This window comes from Eumetopias jubatus, unplaced genomic scaffold (assembly GCF_037043125.1).
Source record: "Eumetopias jubatus isolate StellerSeaLion01/CBP00866 unplaced genomic scaffold, mEumJub1_p1.0 scaffold_13, whole genome shotgun sequence".
NCBI lineage: Eukaryota > Metazoa > Chordata > Mammalia > Carnivora > Otariidae > Eumetopias > Eumetopias jubatus.
In genome coordinates this window covers 113,246,215-113,266,840 of record NW_028274819.1, presented here as the reverse complement: position 1 = coordinate 113,266,840, position 20,626 = coordinate 113,246,215, and the positions used below count along the sequence as shown (strand labels likewise).

At 45.9% G+C, this 20,626-nt stretch overlaps 1 protein-coding gene across 9 annotated transcripts in view; it reads left to right on the top strand.

The window, feature by feature from the left end:
- The window catches only part of YAP1 (Yes1 associated transcriptional regulator), a 107,436-nt gene extending 89,088 nt beyond the window's left edge, over positions 1–18,348 (top strand). For 5 of the 9 annotated variants that reach the window (XM_088017450.1, XM_088017451.1, XM_088017445.1 and 2 more), the window contains 4 exons: positions 784–831; positions 12,096–12,226; positions 16,085–16,197; positions 17,442–18,348. In XM_088017450.1, coding sequence (XP_087873576.1) covers positions 784–831; positions 12,096–12,226; positions 16,085–16,197; positions 17,442–17,680 — 531 coding nt within the window. In that variant the 3' untranslated portion in view covers positions 17,681–18,348. The remainder of the gene's footprint in view (positions 1–783; positions 832–12,095; positions 12,227–16,084; positions 16,198–17,441) is intronic. The other 4 variants (XM_088017453.1, XM_088017452.1, XM_088017449.1 and 1 more) reach the window with 1 other exon arrangement.
- The last annotated feature ends 2,278 nt before the right edge of the window (positions 18,349–20,626 follow it).

Here is a 20,626-nt window from a genome sequence, read left to right as displayed (position 1 = left end):
CTGATCACTAGATGGCCTAAGTACATACAAGTCTCAGTTTCACATAGGAGTTGAAAACTTTCAAAACCAAGAAATCTTACTAAGAATAATTAATTGTTAATATCCCCATCATTTTGTTACATGCCATAGGTCAGCCTGGGATCCTTGTTTGTTTTGTTGTTTTGTGATGTTTTGTTTGGTGGGCGATGTTACTGTTTCTGGAGGGTTTCTCTAAGTCCACTTCTCGCTCTCACCGCGGTGATGGGTCCTAGACAACACAGCTTAACTCCCTTCAAAGGCAGCTTCTCTGTTTCTTCTTCACCACCTCCTGTGTTGTCTTTTCCCACATTGAAGTGAAGACCTGCTCTGTTCTCATACTAATAGTCTCTTTATTGGGATTTTTTTTTTTTTTTTGGTTTTGTTTTTTGGCAGTCAGTCTAAATTCAGCAAGGCTGAAGTCTTTGGCTTCCTGTGAATTTCTTCCCTTGTTAGTTGCTCTTACACTGAACATCGAACGACATTTTTCCTGCTTCTTCTAATACTCAGAAGCAAAGAACCTCCCTGATCAATATCCGATTTTGTTTGAGTCCTGACACCTAAAGCCTGCTGTCCTGTCCTCAATGCTGTTCCGTACTCCTGAGGTTTCAGTCTGTCGTGCGGTGACTCCCTCGGTCTGCTGCTCCTTGGGCTGGCTCGGGAGTTCTGTGCTATGGTGATATGTCTGGGTGAAATTTGTAAGTCAGCCTACACAGCCAAACCATGTGGCTTAAAGTAATTTTTATCCATCTTATTTTTTACTCTTAGGCAATGCGGAATATCAATCCCAGCACAGCAAATTCTCCAAAATGTCAGGTAGGCTCTTATCTGATATTTTAGCATTAAAAAAAAAAAAGATATTAAATTAGGAAAGCAAGCAACTTGTGCTCCAGGGGCCTGTCCTCACTGAACGTTAGCCCAGGGTGTGACTTTGAGCCACCTTTTTCCCAAATACTTACGTTAACATTGCCGTTCCCAGAAGGTCTACCCTGCCTGCTTCCTCCCTGCTCCTTCCAGAGAGCTTCTAGCCCTCAGTTTGATTCCATGGAAGTCTTGTTTTATTCCGTATTTGAAGTGTATTATGTCACAGTTGTACATCCTGTCAGCCTTGAGGTGTGCCTGATTTTCCATTTGCGTAGCTTAAAATAGTATTTATAATGATTTATAGGAACTAATCACTTGAACAGTAACAAAATGGTACAGCTTATTTCCTTGGGTAGACTACTTTAAGACATCTTAAGAGAGTCATAATAGTACTCTTAGGTAGGAGAAAAATTCTTCCCAGAGCATTCCAAAGGAAGAATATCACAATTATCAGAAGAGGGAAGGGCCTGCTTGGGTCGTGTTTTGGATTTCTTTGTGGACTTTATCAGCTTGTCTCTCTGATGAACCCCAGAGAGCCCTGGTTGAGAAGTCGTCTTATTTAGATGGAGAGATTGTGGCCATTTGTCCTAACTCAGGCACTTATCTGATTGAAGGAAAGAATCTCAGTCTTGAAAACAAACAGATTCTCTGTGCTCGGGGTTCACAAGATTTAAAAGGCTGAAGAGCTAGGGGGTCATTGCACTTTTCGCGGGTGGGCGAAAGCCACCCCACGCCACCTCATGCGCTATGGGCTGAAGAGCATGTGTCCCAGTGAGCTGTGGAAGCGGGAGTTGGCAGAATTCCACTCATTTTGGCTACTGTCAGCGGCCTACCGGAGTCCATGGTGATAAAGTCAGAGATAGTCCCTGTAGAGACCAGTTAACTTTGGGAGAGGAAAAGCTCTGTTCCTTATCCCTTCAGTGCCTTCTTCAAGCAAGACATCAGGTAAGGGCATAACTCGGGAAGTTGTCTTCGGTAGAGCTGCGCGCATCCTCGCGGTGAGAGCCACCATAACCACGTAGGCCAGCAAGAGCCCATAGCATGGGTCTTTAAAAAGTGAAGATATTCCCCTTGCTTTTGCTCTGAAGTGTTTCTGAAAGGAGACTTTTCTTTGTGATGAGTGAGGTGGAAACAAAGGAGCAGAAATTAACTCAGGTGAGATTTGGGTTTAAGCAAAAAGTCCTCCGTGCCAAAAGTGTTTTGAAGTTGTTTCTTTTTTTTCCTACTGAGATCTTAACCCGTAAATCTGGTAAATAAATACCTTAAGGTCTTTATTTCATACTTGAGTGCAAGTGTAAATAGTAGCTCTTATTAAAAGGTGAGGCTTATAAGTAATAAAAATTCTATTAAATTCGTATGGTATTAAAATTGCAGAGTTGATTCCTTAGATTTATTTAAGCCAGAAAAAGAAATCTGAAAGAGGTTTTTGTTTTTTTTTTTAAGATTTTTTTATTTATTCATTCGAGACACAGAGATACAGAGAGAGAGGGAACCCAAGCAGGGGGAGTGGCAGAGGGAGAAGCAGGCTCCCGGCTGAGCAGGGAGCCCGATGCGGGGTTCAATCCCAGGACCCTGAGATCATGACCTGAGCCCAAGGCAGACGCTTAACGACTGAGCCACCCAGACGCCCCTGAAAGAGGTTTTTCAAAATCAAATCAAAATCAAAATCATTTTGGATATGTTGGAGAATGAAACATCGATTTGTTGTATAAGTTTTTACTTGTCAATGTGTTTACCTGGCAGTTGGGATGTCATTGAATGTTACCACATTTGGTATGGGGTTAAGTTTGCAGTGGCCCAGAAACACCGAATGTGGTGGTGTTTGTGTCAACCAAGCATCCGTGTTCTTCCCTGTTTTCTGGATGGCCTTCAGGGAGACACCAGGAATGATTTCAAAGAGGGGTCTTCTCCAAAGTGAAGATGGCTTAAAGAGGGTTGCCAGGATAACCAGGGAAGCCAGGAAGAGCTTTCCAGGCTCAAGGAACAGAATGTACAAAGGAGTAATGGAGAACGGGGGGTGGATCCAATATTTGAGTGCCAAACACTGTTCAAAGTTTTATTTTACTTTTCTAATAAGAATTAGTGCACATGAGTTAACAAGCAACATGAAATCAGTGTCATTACTCTATAATTAGATATGTAATTATATACTTCAGATGCTGTGGGATGTGGGAAGGTACCAAACTTCAAAATGTTTATGAAAGTAGTCATTTCAAAAGCTGTCTTTTAATTTTTTCCAAATAGGATTAACTACACAGATCTGTGTTCTGGTCACAGAACTGTGACATCAGTATGGGAGAGGTTAATGCAGAATTCGGAAAAATTAGACCACTTTAAAGGCTTTAGTATATCTTAGTTAAAGGTGAAAATTATCAGCTTAATTTGTTAGGGTTTGTTTGCAGAATTTTAGAAAAACTTGTCTTCAGAGACCTTAAAATTTTTAATTTCATTTTGATCACTTCTTGTATGCCTCAAAAGCTATTTCTGTTCTCAGAAGAAACTTTTTGAAACTATCAACTTCATCTTTGCTCCTGGAGGCTGAGCCTTTAATGCTCAATTTTCTAGTTGTATCTCTTTCTAATATATCAATTACCTCCTTGTAAATTGGGAGACCTTTACAGAAAGTTAGGAATGCATCACAGTTTCTGTTTCAAGGTCTTGTGAAACAAGACACTTTGAGAAAGTGTCCCCTGAATGTTTTTACCTTCTCTTGTCCTGAGAATGTGGTTCCCCGGACACAGTGAGATGAAGTGGGATTCCATAGCCTCCCACCCCTGCCCCAGCTGTGTCCGTAGCCTCCTCTGCCCGCTCCCCCCTCCCCCTCCCTCCCCCTCCCCCCTCCCCTCCCTCTCTCCCTCCCCCTCCCCTCCCTCTCTCCCCCCTCCCCCTCCCCCCTCCCCCTCCCCCTCTCCCTCCCCCTCTCTCCCTCTCCCTCCCTCTCTCCCCCCTCCCTCTCTCCCCCCTCCCCCTCTCCCCCTCTCCCTCCCCCTCTCCCTCCCCCTCCCCCTCCCCCTCTCCCTCCCCCCTCTCTCCCTCCCCCTCCCCTCCCTCTCTCCCCTCCCCCTCTCCCCCTCTCCCTCCCCCTCCCCCTCTCCCTCCCCCTCCCCCTCTCTCCTCCCCCTCCCCCTCTCTCCCCCCTCCCCCTCTCTCCCTCCCCCTCCCCCCTCCCTCCCCCCTCCCCCCTCTCCCCCTCCCCCCTCCCCCCTCTCCCCCTCCCCTCTTCCCCCTCCCCCTCCCCCTCCCCGTCCCCCCCTCCCCCCTCCCTCCCTCCCTCCAGCTGCAAGCACTCCTCTGTCCTCTTGCCCTGATTCTGCTCAGGAGCATGCCCCCTTCCCTCTTGCCCACCAGGATCCTCTAGTTCCTTCATAAGGCCTGGGTCAGAACCCATCCTCATTGGCCTTCTCGGGATTCTTGAAAAACGACTCAGAGCATAGAAACAAGACTGCTATGTCTAGATAGCTTAAGTTAATTTCTGAGCAAATAGTTGCTTTAGTCCTCATAGAAAGTATAGCTGCAAATATTTTGCAACTAATGAGTATTAGTTGTCATTCCTAATGGGTAGTAATAAATACACGTCAGGGTCAGCCGCTGGGTCAGCGAGTGATGAAGCCCATCGTGTTCATGTGGAGGGTTAGCCTGCAGTGATGAAGAGGGTTGGGTGTCCATAGTTTTGGCCAAATGGAGCGATATAATACCACTGTCCAGGGCCACGTGAGAACAATGGCCATCAACCTTGTTTCCCCTGAATTTAATAACAGTAAAGAATTTGGCTTTTTGTTCCTCCAAATTGTCTTTCCTGTTAGCAGACACTAGAAAAGCTGTTTCAGAGTCCAGTTAACTTTTCCTGAGATCGTCACTCCTCTTTTTGAAATCCTAATATTGAATAAACCGTAAATTCATTTAGGTGTTTTCTTGTGAATAAAAAATTTCATATTTTATTTTTAATAAGCATGTTGGAAACTCTATAAGCCTCGCACCCACATTCTGATAGGTTATCTCATCTGTTTTATTTATTAAGGTCTCTGTAACTTGAAGAATGTTAAAGTTTATTACTTTAATTGACATTATAATTAATACAAATTATAGAAGACCTGATTCTAGAGATCTGTCAGAAAGAGTGTTGAATGCCAGGATAGTGCGGGAAACACCAAACTGCAAGTCTGTTCTGGAGATCATCTTTCAGAGTTCAGTGCCAAACAGTCCCCAGATCCGTGTGTACACATTTTTTTTAAGTAAAAAATGTTCTGAAGTTGAAGATAATTTGGTAAAATGGCACGCACATTACAAAACAGAAAGCATTTTAAACATTGGCTAAATGTTTTAAAATCCCTGCAGACATAATGAAACATTCTGTGGCTGCTAGAAGCTGAGCTGGGAAGCAGGGTACAGCAAGGCCAGTCTTGAACATCTACAAGAAAGGGCTTTTCTCTCCTCTGTTTTTAAAATTGTGGACATACACTGCTATCACTAAGGCAAACTATTTATTATAAGATGTATATTTTTAGAGTTACTCTCCATTTCTAAATTTGGATTGCTAGTTCACTAAACTAACCTTCCTTAAGCAAATCAGTGACCCAGAGAAAAACAAGCAAACCTTCAGTCACAGGCCATGTGTCGCCGTGCTCACTAAAGACAAATTGCCTCAAGGAAGGAATTAAAGTTGATGTTGTGTTTTGTAGAACTTTCTATAAATGGAGTCATAATTTTTCACCTGTCACGATTATTTTGAGATTCACTAATGTTCTTTCATTCTTCCTTTTCATTAACTAGTATTCCATTGGAGAGCTATCTTGGGATTATCTTTTCACTTATTGATAGACATTGGAGTTGTTCCAAATTTTGACTTTGTGGAGACAAATGCTTTGATTTCTCTTGGATACCCTAAGAATTCAGTAACCCAGAAATATTCTAAATGTTTCCAGACTACTGACTTCTGCTGCCTTTCTCCTTATTTTTCTAAACGATGTGAACCAAAATACTGATTTCATATGGGGCCAAAACACTTTAACTATCATATATATATTATCTTGAAGTGTCTTTTTTGCCCAGTGGGAAATGATACTGCTATTTAGGTAAGAGGAGAGAAAGATAAAAGGACCAGTAGCTCATGGGTAGATCCCGCTCCATGTAAGTCCACTGTATAAAGCAGGCGAACTTGAGTTTTCCCTTATAAACCGTCCTGGAAAGTCCCCTTCAGACCACGCTGGGACCGTCCGTTTTACTTACAGTGCAGAAAAAGCTGTGACTCCAAATGTGTCCCAGACCAGCTAAGATTTACAAGCTCAATGGGAAAAGCGCCCACATTTTTGTATTATTACGGAAGAATATGAGCTAAAAATACTTGCTTCATTTAGAAAAAGTCAAATACTCTAAAAGAACTTTTTGACCTTTGAAATACAGAAGCATGATTACATTTTGGCCAAATTTCCTATAACTCGTTTCTCCGTTTTTGAAAGTCTGTCAAACTATTTATTCTAACTACCTTTGGGAAAAAGAGAAGCTTAACAAACTTGTATTTTTAGCTTAGTATTCTAATTTTAGGCATTTGTTCAGAGTAAAAAACTCCTTAGAGATAGACATAACTTTCAACATGAACTGTTTCAACTGAAATCCGTTTTTAGAGACGATCCAATTATGTCCCAAAGCTTGTTTTTGAAACGGCTATGCCAGATTTACCCAATTACAAAATAATGTCCATATTCATCCAAAGTGTGTTTTGCTAAAACTACTTTATTGCGCTAGAGTAAACTTACTCTGTATAGGTTTATATAGATATTTACGGGCTTTATTTTGAAATGCAGTATAATGGAGAAAAAGTTTCTATGGTATGTATTTTTTGGTTAAAAAATTCAGATTATGTAACGTCATTTCAGTTATGCAGATTATAATTATTTTTCTCTAAAGTCACTAGTAAAAGGTCTATACATCTCTGAAGCAAATTTTCAGTATTCTTTTTCTAAAATTCTTAATTGTATGTAAGTCTCTTCACCCTCACATTTCAGTTGTTGGCTAAGGATACAAGGAACTGTGATGATTCCTGACAGTGAAAAGCCGTGATTTCCCTGCTCCTCGCTGGGAGCCGGTAGCGCCAGGAGGAGGTCTTCAGCTCCCTCTGACTCCGCCCTCCATTTCCTGTGGGATTTGATGAGGTGGAGGTGGATACTCCCCCAGATCTCCACTTGGCACCTGCCTTCCTAGAGCTGTGTCTGTGTGGGGTGCGTGCGTACTTGTGTGGGAAGTGCAGGTGTTTGTTTTTATAATCAGCTGAGCTCCAGTCCTGAGTCAGGGAGGGATCGGTGCATACAGTTTCCTTCCCCTGTTTTTGACAGTTTGTTTCAAATATCAACAGAATTTTTCCATCTTCCTTGTTGAATCCAGTGAAATAAATTACATTAACAACAGATGAAAATATTAACATTAAGAATTAATGACTTGGGGAATGGGTTACCAAGTCAACTTTTAATTACTTAAAGCAATTTTTTCTGATACTATGTTAAGAATGTATCCATTGGGGATAATATGTGGAAAAGTTAATATACCTCAGTAAAGCTGTTCAGAAATTACTTAGGGGGTCTTATCAATTGTGTTCTTTTTGCTGTAACTAGAAGTTTTGAAACTGAGCTGAATATTCATACCTTGATATGGTTTCTACAACCTGTGTAGACATGTCATTGTCCTCCTCATGTTGTATTTGTTTTCATGCCAGGTTCTTCCCTACTTGGTTAATAACGCTGACAACCTCCCACCACCACCAGTGGGGTAAAATGGCATTTTCTCCTTGACCCTTTCAGGCTCACTTTAGATGGGTCCCTAGATGGCTCTTAGTCATGGCTCCGATACAGATTTGATGAGAAGCATGTCTCTCTAGTCCTTCGTGGTCCTCGGGCATTTCCTTAGGCCTGTCTCCAAACTAACTTCCTTTGTGAGTCTAGAGAGTTGGTTCTGCACTTGGGCTGGCAGAAATTCAGTTGTCAAAGACAACAACGCTTAAAAATTTGGCAGCTTCGAACAAGCAAAGTGGCAAAATCCAAAGTAGCACCTGAGAGTAAGCTTTTAACTTCAAAAAAATAATCTCGAAAAAGTGGGAACTTTGCAAAAAGAGTAAAATAAAAATTTGTAAAAATAGTAACCAACTTATCAGTTATTTTAGTAATGCCTAACTGGTTGGTGTCATGTCCCGTGCTTGCTCTGCAGAAGCAGAAACAGGTGCATGCCTTTGACGAAAGTGAGCCTGAATGAGGCTCTTGTGGAGCTGTCTGCAGGTCCTCCTAGAGTTAGGAAGATCTGCAGCCTCCCCTTCACCCAGAGCCCAGGGTTTGACTCATTTTCAGGTCTGCAACATAAATTCTTCAGAGCATCAGAAGTTACTCTTTTATGCTCCAAAACCATCCGTTCATTTGGTGTGCCCTTCAGGGACAGAGGAGAAATAAATCATTACAATATTGAGTGATAAGTGCTAAGAGTACGTTACATACGTGCTCAAGACGGTTAAAGTCGTCATGGAGAGTTGCGTGGGGAAGGGAACCGAGTCTGAAGTAGGAGGGAAGGAAGTTGTGTTCTAGTCAAAAAGCGCATGTGGAAGGTCCTACCGCAGGCCTAGCGGTGGGGAGGGCACGCTCCCTGTGCTAGAGAACATGGAAATGGGGGGTCCATGAGCTGATGGAGAGCAGACAGGTGACAGGAATCCCCAGAAGCCACTGGCTGAGCGGGCTGGCCTTCAGCAGGAGGGGAGAAACACCTGTTTTCTGAGAAGTTACAGACACGGTGTGACTGAAGATGGCTTTGCAGGGAGCAGAAACGGGAGGAGCCGGAAAGCCAGACTCCTCGCTGGCCTCAGTGATCTCACTTAAATGGGAGGGAGGTGCGAATGGACTTGACTGCGTGGCACCTGAGAGCGTGTGCCAGATGCGGGCTGGGGACCAAGAAAATGTGAGGAAACGCTGCCCAAAAATCAGAGAGTGGTACTGAACACCCATTCAAGGCCAAAGGCCATTGATTTATAATAACAGTCTGGGTAGCTGTTGGATTTTTCTCTAGCATTTCTTAGCAGTCTCAGTATAGAAATGAAGGGAACACTTTTTTAACATTGATTCAAGGTGGCAATTTGATAAGATAAAATTATGTGTGTGTTTGAAGACAGGAAAGGTGCTCACGTGTGCTTCACATGATCCGCTCAGAGTTCAAGCTCATTAGGGAAGGAGGAAAAGAAACCAGAAATTGGCCCATCAAAAGATGCTCAACATCAGTCCTCATCAGGGAAATATAAATCAAAACCAGGATGAGGGGCGCCTGGGTGGCTCAGTCGTTAAGCGTCTGCCTTCAGCTCAGGTCGTGGTCCCCAGGGTCCTGGGATTGAGCCCCACGTCGGGCTCCCTGCTCCGCGGGGAGCCTGCTTCTCCCTCTCCCTCTGCCACTGCCCCTGCTCGTGCCCTTGCATGTGTGCGTGCTCTCTCTCTCTCTCAGATAAAATCTAAAAAAAAAACCCTACAATGAGATACCACCTCAGACCAGTCAGAATGGCTCACATCAGCAGGAAACAGTTGTGAGGATGCGGAGAAAGGGGAACCCTCGTGCACTGTTGGTGGGAATGCAAGCTGGTGCAGCCACTCTGGAAAACAGAGTGTGGAAAAAAAGTATGGAGGTTCTTTAAAAAGTTGAAAATAGAGCTACCCTACGAGCCAGCAGTTGCACCTCTGGGTATTTATCTGAAGAAAACAAAAACCACTAATTCAAAAAAAAAACCCCACTAATTCAAAAAGATACATGCACCCCTCTATTCACTGCAGCATTATCTACAGTCACCAAGAAGTGGAGACGCCATGTCCATTCCCCTGTCAATCACTCACCAGCTTAAGTGTCCATCGAGAGCTGAATGGATACACATGTGTATGGATGTGTGTATCTTGCCGTTTGTGACAACCTGCATGAACCTGCAGGGCATTATGCTAAGTAAGATAAGTCAGAAAGACAAATACCATGTGATCTCACTCATAAACAGAACCTAAAAAACAAAAAACCAAGCTTCTAAAAAGGACAGATTGGTGGTTGCCAGGGGTGTGCGGGAAGGGGGTCAGAAGGTTCAAACCTCCAAGTTACAAAATGGTGATGTAACATACAGCATGGTGACTGTAATTAATAATTATTAGCTATAGTTAATACTGCATAATAAATGCATATTTAAAAGTTGCTGAGAGAATAAATCTTGAAAGTCCTCATTCTAAGAAGTATTTGTAACTGTTGATGGGTGGTAGCTAGACAGATGGTTGTGGTCACTTCACAGTGTGTACTAATACAGTCATTCTGTTATACTTGAAACTAACACAGTCTTGTATGTCACGTACACCTCAATGTATTTAAAAAAATTTTAGAAGATTTTATTTATTTGAGAGAGAGAACACAAGCAGGGGGAGGGGCAGGGTCAGAGGGAGAAGCCGACTCCCCCTGAGCAGGGAGCCGGACGTGGGGCTCGCTCCCAGGACCCTGGGATCATGACCTGAGCTGAAGGCAGACGCTTCACCGACTGAGCCACCCAGGCGCCCCTCAATTTTTTTAATGGAAAAAAAAAGCCAGTCAACTGGAATGGGAGAGAGAAGGAAGTAGAGTCCCTGAGCTTGGAGGGAGGAAGGGTGGGGCTGCGGTCATGCGGGAGCTGGGCCGGAGGAGACAGCGTCCCAGGAAGCGGGATGAACGCGTGCACGGTTTTGGCGGAGCCAGCACGAGCATTCCGAGTGCTGCCAAAGTGGGGTCCGTGGTGTTGCCGGCAGCACTCAGTGGCCGGTGGCTGTGCGGGCGTGGTGCCGGGGTGGTGGTGGGGGGGGCTACGCACGCAGGCGCAGCGACGTGACCAGTGGTCTTCATCCCAGACGGGACTGCAGCCGGAAGCCACCTGGTCTTGTGGAGGGGGGTTCAGATGGTGGAGGTGAAGGTCGCTAGGACCCTGAAGGTCGAGGAGCCGTCATGTTGAGTGAACCATTCACCCAGCAGTTAGTGTGTAGATAACTCAGGTACCAGCATGTCTTAGAACTACTGTAATATTGAAATGGTAATGAGCATAAGTGGTATTTTAAGATATTTGCAACTACAGTAGGATGTGAAAGTGCTGTCCACTAATGAACAGTCAGAGGTACAGCAAATGCGACCGTTTATTGGCTATATTTGTGCTTGAAGAGAATGCTGAATTTCAGGTTAGAAGTGCGTGAAAATGAAGGTGAATCTTCACCCAAGTTCACCTCTCGGTTCTGCCATGATCCTCTGGTTAAGAAGCCCTGTGTAAAGGACGGTGAATTCAGCGGGCAGAACCCTGAGTAAAAAGCAGTGGTTTCTGCACGGGGCGGAATTCACGGTGTAAGGGGTTGAGGGTGCAGAGCTCAGACCGTTTTCCCGGTGGGCGTGCCTCCGTGAGCAGCCGGTAGTGTTCTTTGCGGTCAAAAGCCACATTTCAAGTCAAACCAGAAAGGCCAAGGGAGAGGGAGCCTGAGGGAGCCTGTGCTCCCCCAGACAGAAGGGTCATGGGAGCATGAGAGGCCCGGGCGGAGGAGGTGGTGAGAAAGGACGGAGCAGCGAGGAAGGTGTCAGGACGGCTGGAGGGAGGTGAGCCGGCTTCGAGGTCCTGGACTCTCTGGAGGCTGAGGCGGGCCCTCTGGGCACATTTGGGTGATAGCAACCCCCACTCTTGGCCGGCAGTCCAGGTGGAGTCCTGCTGAGAGATTGTCGGGTGGCTCTGAGCACAGCTCGAGATGGTGGGCCGTGAGGTCGGGGGGGACGCTTAAAGCAGGGGTGCCGCGGCGGGGGCACCGGGGGCCCACAGTCATCATCCAGGGCTGTTTCTCCGACTTCGCTTCGGCACGGACAGAGTCAGATGAGGGTCGGTGAGTAGAAATGAACTATAAGAAGCACTCTTTTCTGAAAGACCACACTTGCCATCCTGCCCCATAGGACGGGTTTGGGAGGGTCTGCCAACGTAAGAGAAATAATAAAATGAAATTAGGTAATCCAGCAAATCCAGTCTGGGGTTCAAGACTAGATAAACTTTTGAGTTTAAGTAACTTAATTGTGGAAGAACTTGGTCTTTCTGACCAGGTAGCTTGTTAGCTTTGAGTAGGTGTTTAACACCTGAACTCTGCATACTTGGCACTGTCAGGTGCATTTTATTTCTGTAAATCAAGCAGTGAATTTGTTATCAGTAGACTGATTCTGTTTGTGTTGGTTTTTTCTAGGAATTAGCTCTTCGTAGCCAGTTACCGACACTGGAGCAGGATGGTGGGACTCCAAACCCCGTGCCTTCCCCTGGGATGTCTCAGGAACTGAGAACAATGACCACCAGTGGCTCGGACCCCTTTCTGAACAGGTGGGTGGGAGCTGCCCCTGGGCGGCGTCTGAGGAAGGCTGTGGCTTTCCCATGAACCCCCGCAGTGCCTGGCACAGCCGTGGGGGCCACACACCATGCTGTAAGTGACCTTCTCCACGAATGGCGAGTACCGTGGGGCTCCCCGGGGGAGGACACGTTCCTGGTCACGTGTCTGCTTCTGTCTGCACTGTTGACAATCCATGATTTCACGTGGCAGAGTCGTGAAGGATCACATGGGTGCCTTCGGTGACAGCATTGTGCTCGAGCTCACTGAGGCCGGCGTCTGCGGGGCCCCCACCCCCCGGGAGGAGCTTGCCACGGGGTGTGGGACCTGTGTCTCCCCGCAGTAGCTTCTGAGGGCTGTAGCTCAAGGACATGAAATAGAAGGTTGTGCCTCCTTCACACACATGCATGTGCACACACATGCCCACACACGCACACACCGCCATCACAGGCAGGGTTGGCTTAAAGATGCTTTTCAGTGAGTGCACACAGACCTCACCTTCACGTACGGAGCTGTGTTGAGCGCTGCAAGCCAACAGGTCTTTGCCTGAAAAGCACTTAAAACTAAGGTTTGACGACAGTGTGTCCTTTTAGGCTGTGAAATATTGATGGGGTTTCAGTTTTAAGAAGTACGGAACAAATACTTTCTTGTCTTTATACTTTTGGTTTTTGGGTTTTTTAAACCAGTTTCAAACAATGCACTTTTAGGGGCACCTGGGTGGCTCAGTCGTTAAGCGTCTGCCTTCGGCTCAGGTCATAATCCCGGGGTCCTGGGATCGAGCCCCGCATTGGGCTCCCTGCTCCGCGGGAAGCCTGCTTCTTCCTCTGCCCCTCCCCCTGCTTGTGTTCCCTCTCTCGCTATCTCTCTGTCAAATAAATAAATAGTCTTTAAAAAAAATAATGCACTTTTAAAAACATTTAAAGGTACTTTGGTTTAAGAAATCTATTATACTATGCTTTCATTTCTCACCAGATAAATTGAAAACTTCACAATCTTAGAAAAACAAAATTTCTCTTATCCTACCAAAACATTTAGTACAATAGAATTTCCATCGTTTGAGCAGTCCTTTTTTTTTTTTAAGATTTTATTTATTTGTTTGACAGAGAGACACAGCAAGAGCAGGAACACAAGCAGGGGGAGTGGGAGAGCAGGCTTCCCTCAGAGCAGGGAGCCCGATGCGGGGCTCGATCCCAGGACCCTGGGCTCATGACCTGAGCCGAAGGCAGACGCTTAACGACTGAGCCACCCAGGTGCCCCAATCGTTTGCTTAGTCTTGGGGTTGGGGCTGGGGGCCTCATTTCTTAGGTTTGATTTTGAAGGCCATCTAAAATGTATTTTAAGTTTGTATTTACTCTTCTGACACATACAGTTTAAAGTCCTGCTGAAGTTTGTATGGACACAAGCTTAATAGTTCTGACCTTAACTGACGTTAATTAGGAAAGGTCAGAGCCACAGAACTTTTTCCCCCCCACAAGGAGAATTTCAGATCAGTATAATTCCAGTGTCCGTCTGAGGGCCTGCGGAGCTCCAGGGGTAAAATTAGACTACACAGAAAAGCGGACATACCCTCTGGTAATCATTTGTGAAGATTCTTCCTGAGAACGTTTGAGGGGCGCTGGGCTGTTGCTGGAGATTCTGTTTTCTGGTAAAGATCACAGGTTCTTAGTACAAGGGCAGAATCCTCTGTTGACTCTGTGTCACCCCCCAGTTTCTGACATACTCATCCGCCTGGAACATTTGTCTGTCAGGAACCCTTGGCGGTTTCCCCGTTGTCTGCTACTGGATTCGTACGTATCCCGTGGGCTCCACACACTTGCTACCCCCACTCGCCACCAAGCTGACTCTCAGCCCTGCTGCAGCATCCCCCTGTCTCCCCTTTACCCTGAGACCCTTCATGGTCAGGTCCGGTGTCCCCCTCCACGAACCTTTTCCAAGCTCCCCCTCTTGGTTCTTGAAGCACTTTGCTCTTGGGGCGCCTGGGTGGCTCAGTCGGTTGGGCGACTGCCTTGGGCTCAGGTCGTGATCCTGGAGTCCCGGGATCGAGTCCCGCATCGGGCTCCCTCCTCGGCAGGGAGTCTGCTTCTCCCTCTGACCCTCTTCCCTCTCGTGCTCTCTCTCATTCTCTCTCTCAAATAAATAAAATCTTTAAAAAAAAAAAGCACTTTGCTCTTGAGTGTGATTCGTTAACGTACGTCTTCATCTCTGTCCTCGACGGTATGCATCTCTCAGAAACTGTCACCTGTAGGTTTTTGTTGTTGTTGCCTCTATCCCCAGGGCCTGGGCTCATGCCTGTCCCGCGTGTTTGTGGGATGAGTGGGCCATGGGCCGTGGGCAGGGAAGTGGCCCCCATGCTTGTCCCGTGGTGTGGAGAGAGCTCCACACAACGATGTGAGCTCAGCTCTTCTGCACCAGGGTCTCCAGCGTCCGGTGCGTGACGTGCGACGTGCCGTAGGAGTAGAGTGGCCTCCAGGCCCTTGTCCCAGCTCAGGGCTCGGGATGGGATGAAAACAGACCACATCCTGAGGCCTTCTCCAAAGCAGCACTACTGTGTGTACACAGCCTTCGAGGCACATTTGTGTTTTCCTGGGTCTTTGGGAGGCTTCTGGCAGAAGCGTGAGAGTAATCGGGGTTTCGGTAGAACAGCGAGGGGAGGGAGGACGGAGCCGCTCCTGTGGAGAATTAGGGAAGAAGTTTGGGGGATTGAGCTTTCAACTTCGAGCAACTGTTAAAGCTGAGCAGTTTTTTGTTTTTTAACTTTTGTGTGAGCTAAACAGCTGCTTTCGTGTCCGAGCTTGGAGGAGAGTGAAAGTCCATGTCACAGTCAGAGACCGTCTAGACTGCACACGTTAGCTGTCAGATTTTCTAGAATTGGCAGAACCCCGAAGTTCCCAGCCTGCCGTGTGCACGGTACTGGCTCAGGAAAGTGTTGTGTGTGTGCAGGAGGGTTCTCATCACATGTGGGTGTGACTTCATTTAGCCCAAAGTTAAAATCTGTCTTCACTCATATTTTTCTGTTTTTCCTGAAGGTGTGTGCCTTAGAGTCGTTCATGTTGTTGTTTTAAATCTCTGTCCTTTCACTGGAACTCTAAGGACTCCTCTCTCATGCTGAGCTGTGTGGGTTTTTTTCCCCTAAACGGAAGAAGTAAGGAGACATCTCAAGGCTAGGGGAGTTCTTTTCTTTTTTTCCTATTTTTTAAAAGCTTTATTTATTTATTTTAGAGCACATGTGTGAGTTGGGACAGAGGGAGAGAAGGTTGAGCAGACTCCCCGTAGAGTGCGGAGCCGTTTGCGGGGCTTGATCTCACAACCCGGAGATCATGACCTGCTGCGTTACTGACTGAGCCCCCGCAGGGCCCCAGGGGACTTCTTAGCTCATTAGCAGTGACTCCTCTCTTTGGGTCCAGTCCAGAAAGGACTTCTCGTTCTTTGATTTGGGTTGACTTTTCCGTGGCTTGAAGTCTCTGCCTGAGTCTGGTGCAGGTCTGTGTTCCCACCACTGCCTGTTTCCTTGGGAAAGGAGACTCCGTTGCCTTGGGAAACGGAGACCTTGAAATAAGTGGGCCGTGTGGACCCCCCGGCTTCAGACGGTATCACAGAGAGAACACCCACCCACACAGACAAGTGTCTGTCTGCGAGGAGGCTGCGAGCCTATCTTTTTTTCTTTTCTTGCCACCAGACCCAGCCCCATGGGAGAGGTCGGGGTCCCTTCAGGCTGCCCGTCTCACCCCGCCGAGGGCTGCGTCTGAGCCCTGGCAAAGGGGGCGGGTGCTCGTTCCATGCGCAGAGGTGTTCACGTTGAAAAGTTGAAAATGGAATCGTTGGAACTGCCGGTCTTTAACGCCCCTGTTTTGCAGTGGCACCTACCATTCGCGGGACGAGAGCACAGACAGTGGGCTGAGCATGAGCAGCTACAGCGTCCCTCGGACCCCGGACGACTTCTTGAACAGCGTTGACGAGATGGACACAGGTGGGCGTCCTCCCAGCCTTGGTGGTCGGCCTTCAGTGACACAGGTGTTGTCGCCGGGACTGGGAGCAAAGGTTATTGGGAAGAGAACCAGTCACGAACCCCGTAAACTTCCGCTCCGATCGAGCCTGCTTTATGGCAGTTTGCAGTTAAAGTGTTTTCCCAGTTTTTAAACACAGCGTCGCTCTATTTGAACACAGCTGGTGATGGGACTTACTTCATCACTTAGGAACCTGAGCTCGCTGGCAGGGCAGTGGGGGCCCCTCTCGGAAGTCCGTTGTCACGGACCTGTGTGGATTTGGTGTCCGTGTCCCCCTCCCCTGGGGTTTCTGGTCTGGCGTAGTTGTTGGGGGCTCAGGGGAGCAGGGGAGTCAGGGAGCCGCTCCCCCTGGGGCTTGCCTGCTGACCCCTGATTGCCCCGCACTCCGGGCACCGATCGGCTCTCCGGCCAACAGCTTCTCAGAGTGTTGGGTGTGTCTTTTCTGCCTCTGCTCACCAGCCCTTCCTCTTTGCTCCCCTAAATCTTCACTCACCCCCAGGTGCCCCTGCACACCTGGCCCTTTCCCATCACACTGTCCTTGCCCCTCTCTCCCCATTGCTCTGTTCTCCAAACCCCTGTGGCTCTTACTGGTTTATGGCTCTGCTGAAGCTCTAAGGAATGTGCTGTTGTGTTTAGGAACGGTGTCATGGCAGGTACAGCAGGGACCCCCGGAGGAAAGCTAGAAGATTTGTGTAGTCATGGACTTCAAGGAGGCTTGTTTTGCTGTTGGGAATGGGAGTCTTCAAGAGCAGAATGCGGTTTTCATCCAGTGTCGTTATGTTACTATTCCGCTAAGGGCGCTTCAGGGAAAGGGGTGTGTCCTGATGTTTGTATCTGATCTTACTACAGCATGTGTTTCTGGGGGAGTCGGCAGTGATGCTCTCGTGTATAGCGGCCTGGCTCTCTCCTTGCTGGAGATAATGTTTTGAGGGATTTTTATTTCTTTCACGAGCCCCTTTTGTGCCGAGCACATAGCAGTAAGCACTTGAGCTGTTGCTTCAGTATATGAACAAATGTGGAAGCAAAGGTAAACTTGGCACTATTTTGTTTTCTGCAAGTTGTTTAGCCTAAAATAAACCCTGGGCGTTGGCTCAGGAGGTCAGTGGGGAGCGCTTTCCTTTCTCTGCGTTTCCAAATGCCTGCATACTAGAGCTCTGATGGTAGCTTTTCGAAAGGGACCTTATTCTCTTTTCTCTGCCCCAACTAGGTGACACTATCAACCAAAGCACCCTGCCCTCCCAGCAGAACCGTTTCCCAGACTACCTAGAAGCCATTCCGGGGACGAACGTGGACCTTGGCACGCTGGAGGGAGACGGGATGAATATCGAGGGAGAGGAGTTGATGCCGAGTCTGCAGGAAGCTCTGAGCTCTGACATCCTCAATGACATGGAGTCCGTGTTGGCTGCCACCAAGCTCGATAAAGAAAGCTTTCTTACATGGTTGTAGGGCTCTCAGGTAGACTGAATTCCCAATCTGTGAAGGATCTAAGGAGAAGTTTCCCAGTAAGCCAGTCGCAGTCTTCTGGCTAATAGCGACAAAGATGAACAGACGTCCCGCAAGAAGACTCTCTGACCCCCTGTTGTCCCTCCTTGTGCATTGCTGCTGTTGACGTGTTGCTGGCCTCTTTCTCAGTTGGCTCTGAAGAATCAAAACCTGTCTGCTTCTTTTACCGTTGTAACTACTGTCTGTTCTGGGGGCCGGGGGAGGTGAGCCTGTTCGGATGATGGATGCCATTCCTTTTGCCCAGTGAGGTGTTCCCGATCGTTGTACTAAATGCTCAGACTTGGAAGTGAACCGCTTCACGTCACAGCATTGGCCTTGATCAGGCAGTTGTTTCTTTGGCCGCCAAGCCGAAACTGTTGCATCGATGTTCCGTACTTCATGCCGATTGGATGCGCAAGCGGAAACCAAGGCTGAAGACTGTTTTGCTTTCAGTGGTTTTTCCCCCTCCTAGTGCTATCATTAGTCACATAGTGACCTTGGTTTTATTTTAGGAGCTTCTAAGGCAGGAGACCGTTTCCATAGAAATACTAATTATTGCCACATACTCTAGGATAGGTTTTGGTGGGTTTTCTTGTGGGTTTGTTGTTGTTTTGTTTTTGTTTTGTTTTGATTGGTTGGGTTATGTTTTTTTTGTTTTTTGTTTTTGTTTTAGTGTTTGTTTTTTTTCCAGAACCTAAGACAAATTACCATAGTTGCCACTCCATTTATAGTTTAGCTTTGGGGCAGTTATTGTAGTTCCTTCGGTAAAATCTACATTTCCTGATTTTTTACCATCTTATTTAAATCTTGATTATCCGCTCTCTCTCTATATATACCCACACACACACACTTATAATGTTTATAATAGTGTGATAGCAGAATGTATCTTTTTTTTAAGGTTTCCCTACTTTCCAATTTATTTTAAAACAGTAGTTTTGAATGTATGCATTTAGAATACGTGACTAGTAGTTTCTATCCCACAGGTAGTGTAAATCTGGTTGGGGCAGTCTGCAACATTAGAGGTAGCTGAGTGTTCTAGAAAGGGCCGTTGTCACGGACAGTGTCTAGAGTACTGTATGCTCTCTGGGCACACAGTACTGTCTGATGAATTTGGAAGAAGCAAACAAGATAAGGCTTTATTTTCCCCTTGACACTCCCTTGGACTAATTTTGAGCCTCGATGGGAAATCACTAAGTAGGTTCACAATGTACATGACAGAAGTAAGCTTTACATAGTGGGTTACCTTCCTTTAGCTTTGGAAATTTACCGTGGCCCTAGTTTTGGAAGTAAATTCTAGTCCTTTAGTTCTCATTTGTAACAAACACATTAAAGACTACATTGAAATATTGCCTACAAGATTGCTGTTACTTAAAAAACACTTGCTCCTACTTCTCTATGCTGAGAATTGACCCTGGACAGTATATAGGATCCTGCCAAGGTTGTGAGTTAGCTGGTGAAGTGATCAGATTAATAAATGTATATCGGTAGTTGAATTTAGCAAAGAAATAGAGATAATCATGATTATACTTTTATTTTTACAGGAAGAGATATAACTAGAGTATGTGTCTACAGGAGTAATAATAATGGTTTCCAAAGAGTATTTTTTAAAGGAACAAAATGAGCATGAATCAACTCTTCAGTATAAGCTATGAAGGTAACAGTTGGTTGTGAATTATAGTGGCACCAGCTGGTACCTCTGTGATTAAGGGTCTTTCAATATTTCTAGAATAAGCCCTTATTTTCAAGGGTTTATAACAGACATGAAAATCTTTTTTCCTGGCTAAAACTGCTATGGAAAGCCTCAGCTCGGGAGGATAGATTTTTTTTTTTTTTAATTACAAAATCTAAGTGTTTTGACCCTTTAGTTGAGAGGACTGCAAAAGTTGGGAGTGAGAAATTTATATTAAGTACTTTCAGTGCTCAAAAAATGCAATCACTGTGTTGTATATAATGATTCATGGGTCGACCATTCGTAATTATTGACTCTAAGGCTTTTTATTAAGAAAACAGCAGGAAGAGTAAATCTTGAATTAAGTCTGAGGGGAAATGGCCACTGTGCAGATTCATTGATTTTTTTTTTTTTTTTGAGAGCAATAATGAAATTCTACCTAGAATGCATAACTGAGTATATGGATGATCCAGCGTGGTGTTTTTTTTTTTTTCTCACATGCTGCAGATCAGAGCTACTTGGAAGGAGCGCTTACAGTCTGCCAGTAAGCCACAGGTTAAGATCGCATCTTAAACATCAACAGGGTAGCTTTAGACTAGGGGGCGGGTGGGAACGTGGGAGGGGTCGTGAGGACTTAGGGGGACCTTGATAGAGAACCTGATAAGCTCCTTTTTTTCCCTGTAAAGACTTGTCTTGCATCTTGCTGTAATTGAAGGCAGTTGTTCCCAAAAGTTCAGTCAGTTGAGTGTGTCCACAAAACGGGAATACAGAGTTCGTGTCCCCGAGACTCTGGTTTGCCCGGTCACCCTGCACCGGGGTACCCGACCGCGCCCTCTGCACTCACCTGAAGGACACGTAGCAGTCCTTCCTCTTTCTGAATTTGAATCACAGCCTTGATGTGGTCTTTCTTCTTCTGTGTCCTTGTTCCTAATGTTAACGTGTTTAACTGCTTCTTGGTTGTATTGGGTAGCATCGGGATAAGATTTTAACTGGGTATTCTTGAATTGCTTTTACAATAAACCAATTTTATAATCTTTAAATTTATCACTTTTTACATTTTGTGTTCTTTTCAGTTAGGGCTTCTTAGATCTGCTTATGTTGATGGAGGACACTGATTTGGAGTTTCAGATTTTCCAAAGCACTACTTGTGGTCATAACTATTTTCTAAATATAGTGCCTTTTTTAGAAAAGGCAAAAAAAGAACATTAAGGAAGTGACTTTTATATACAAATAATATTGTT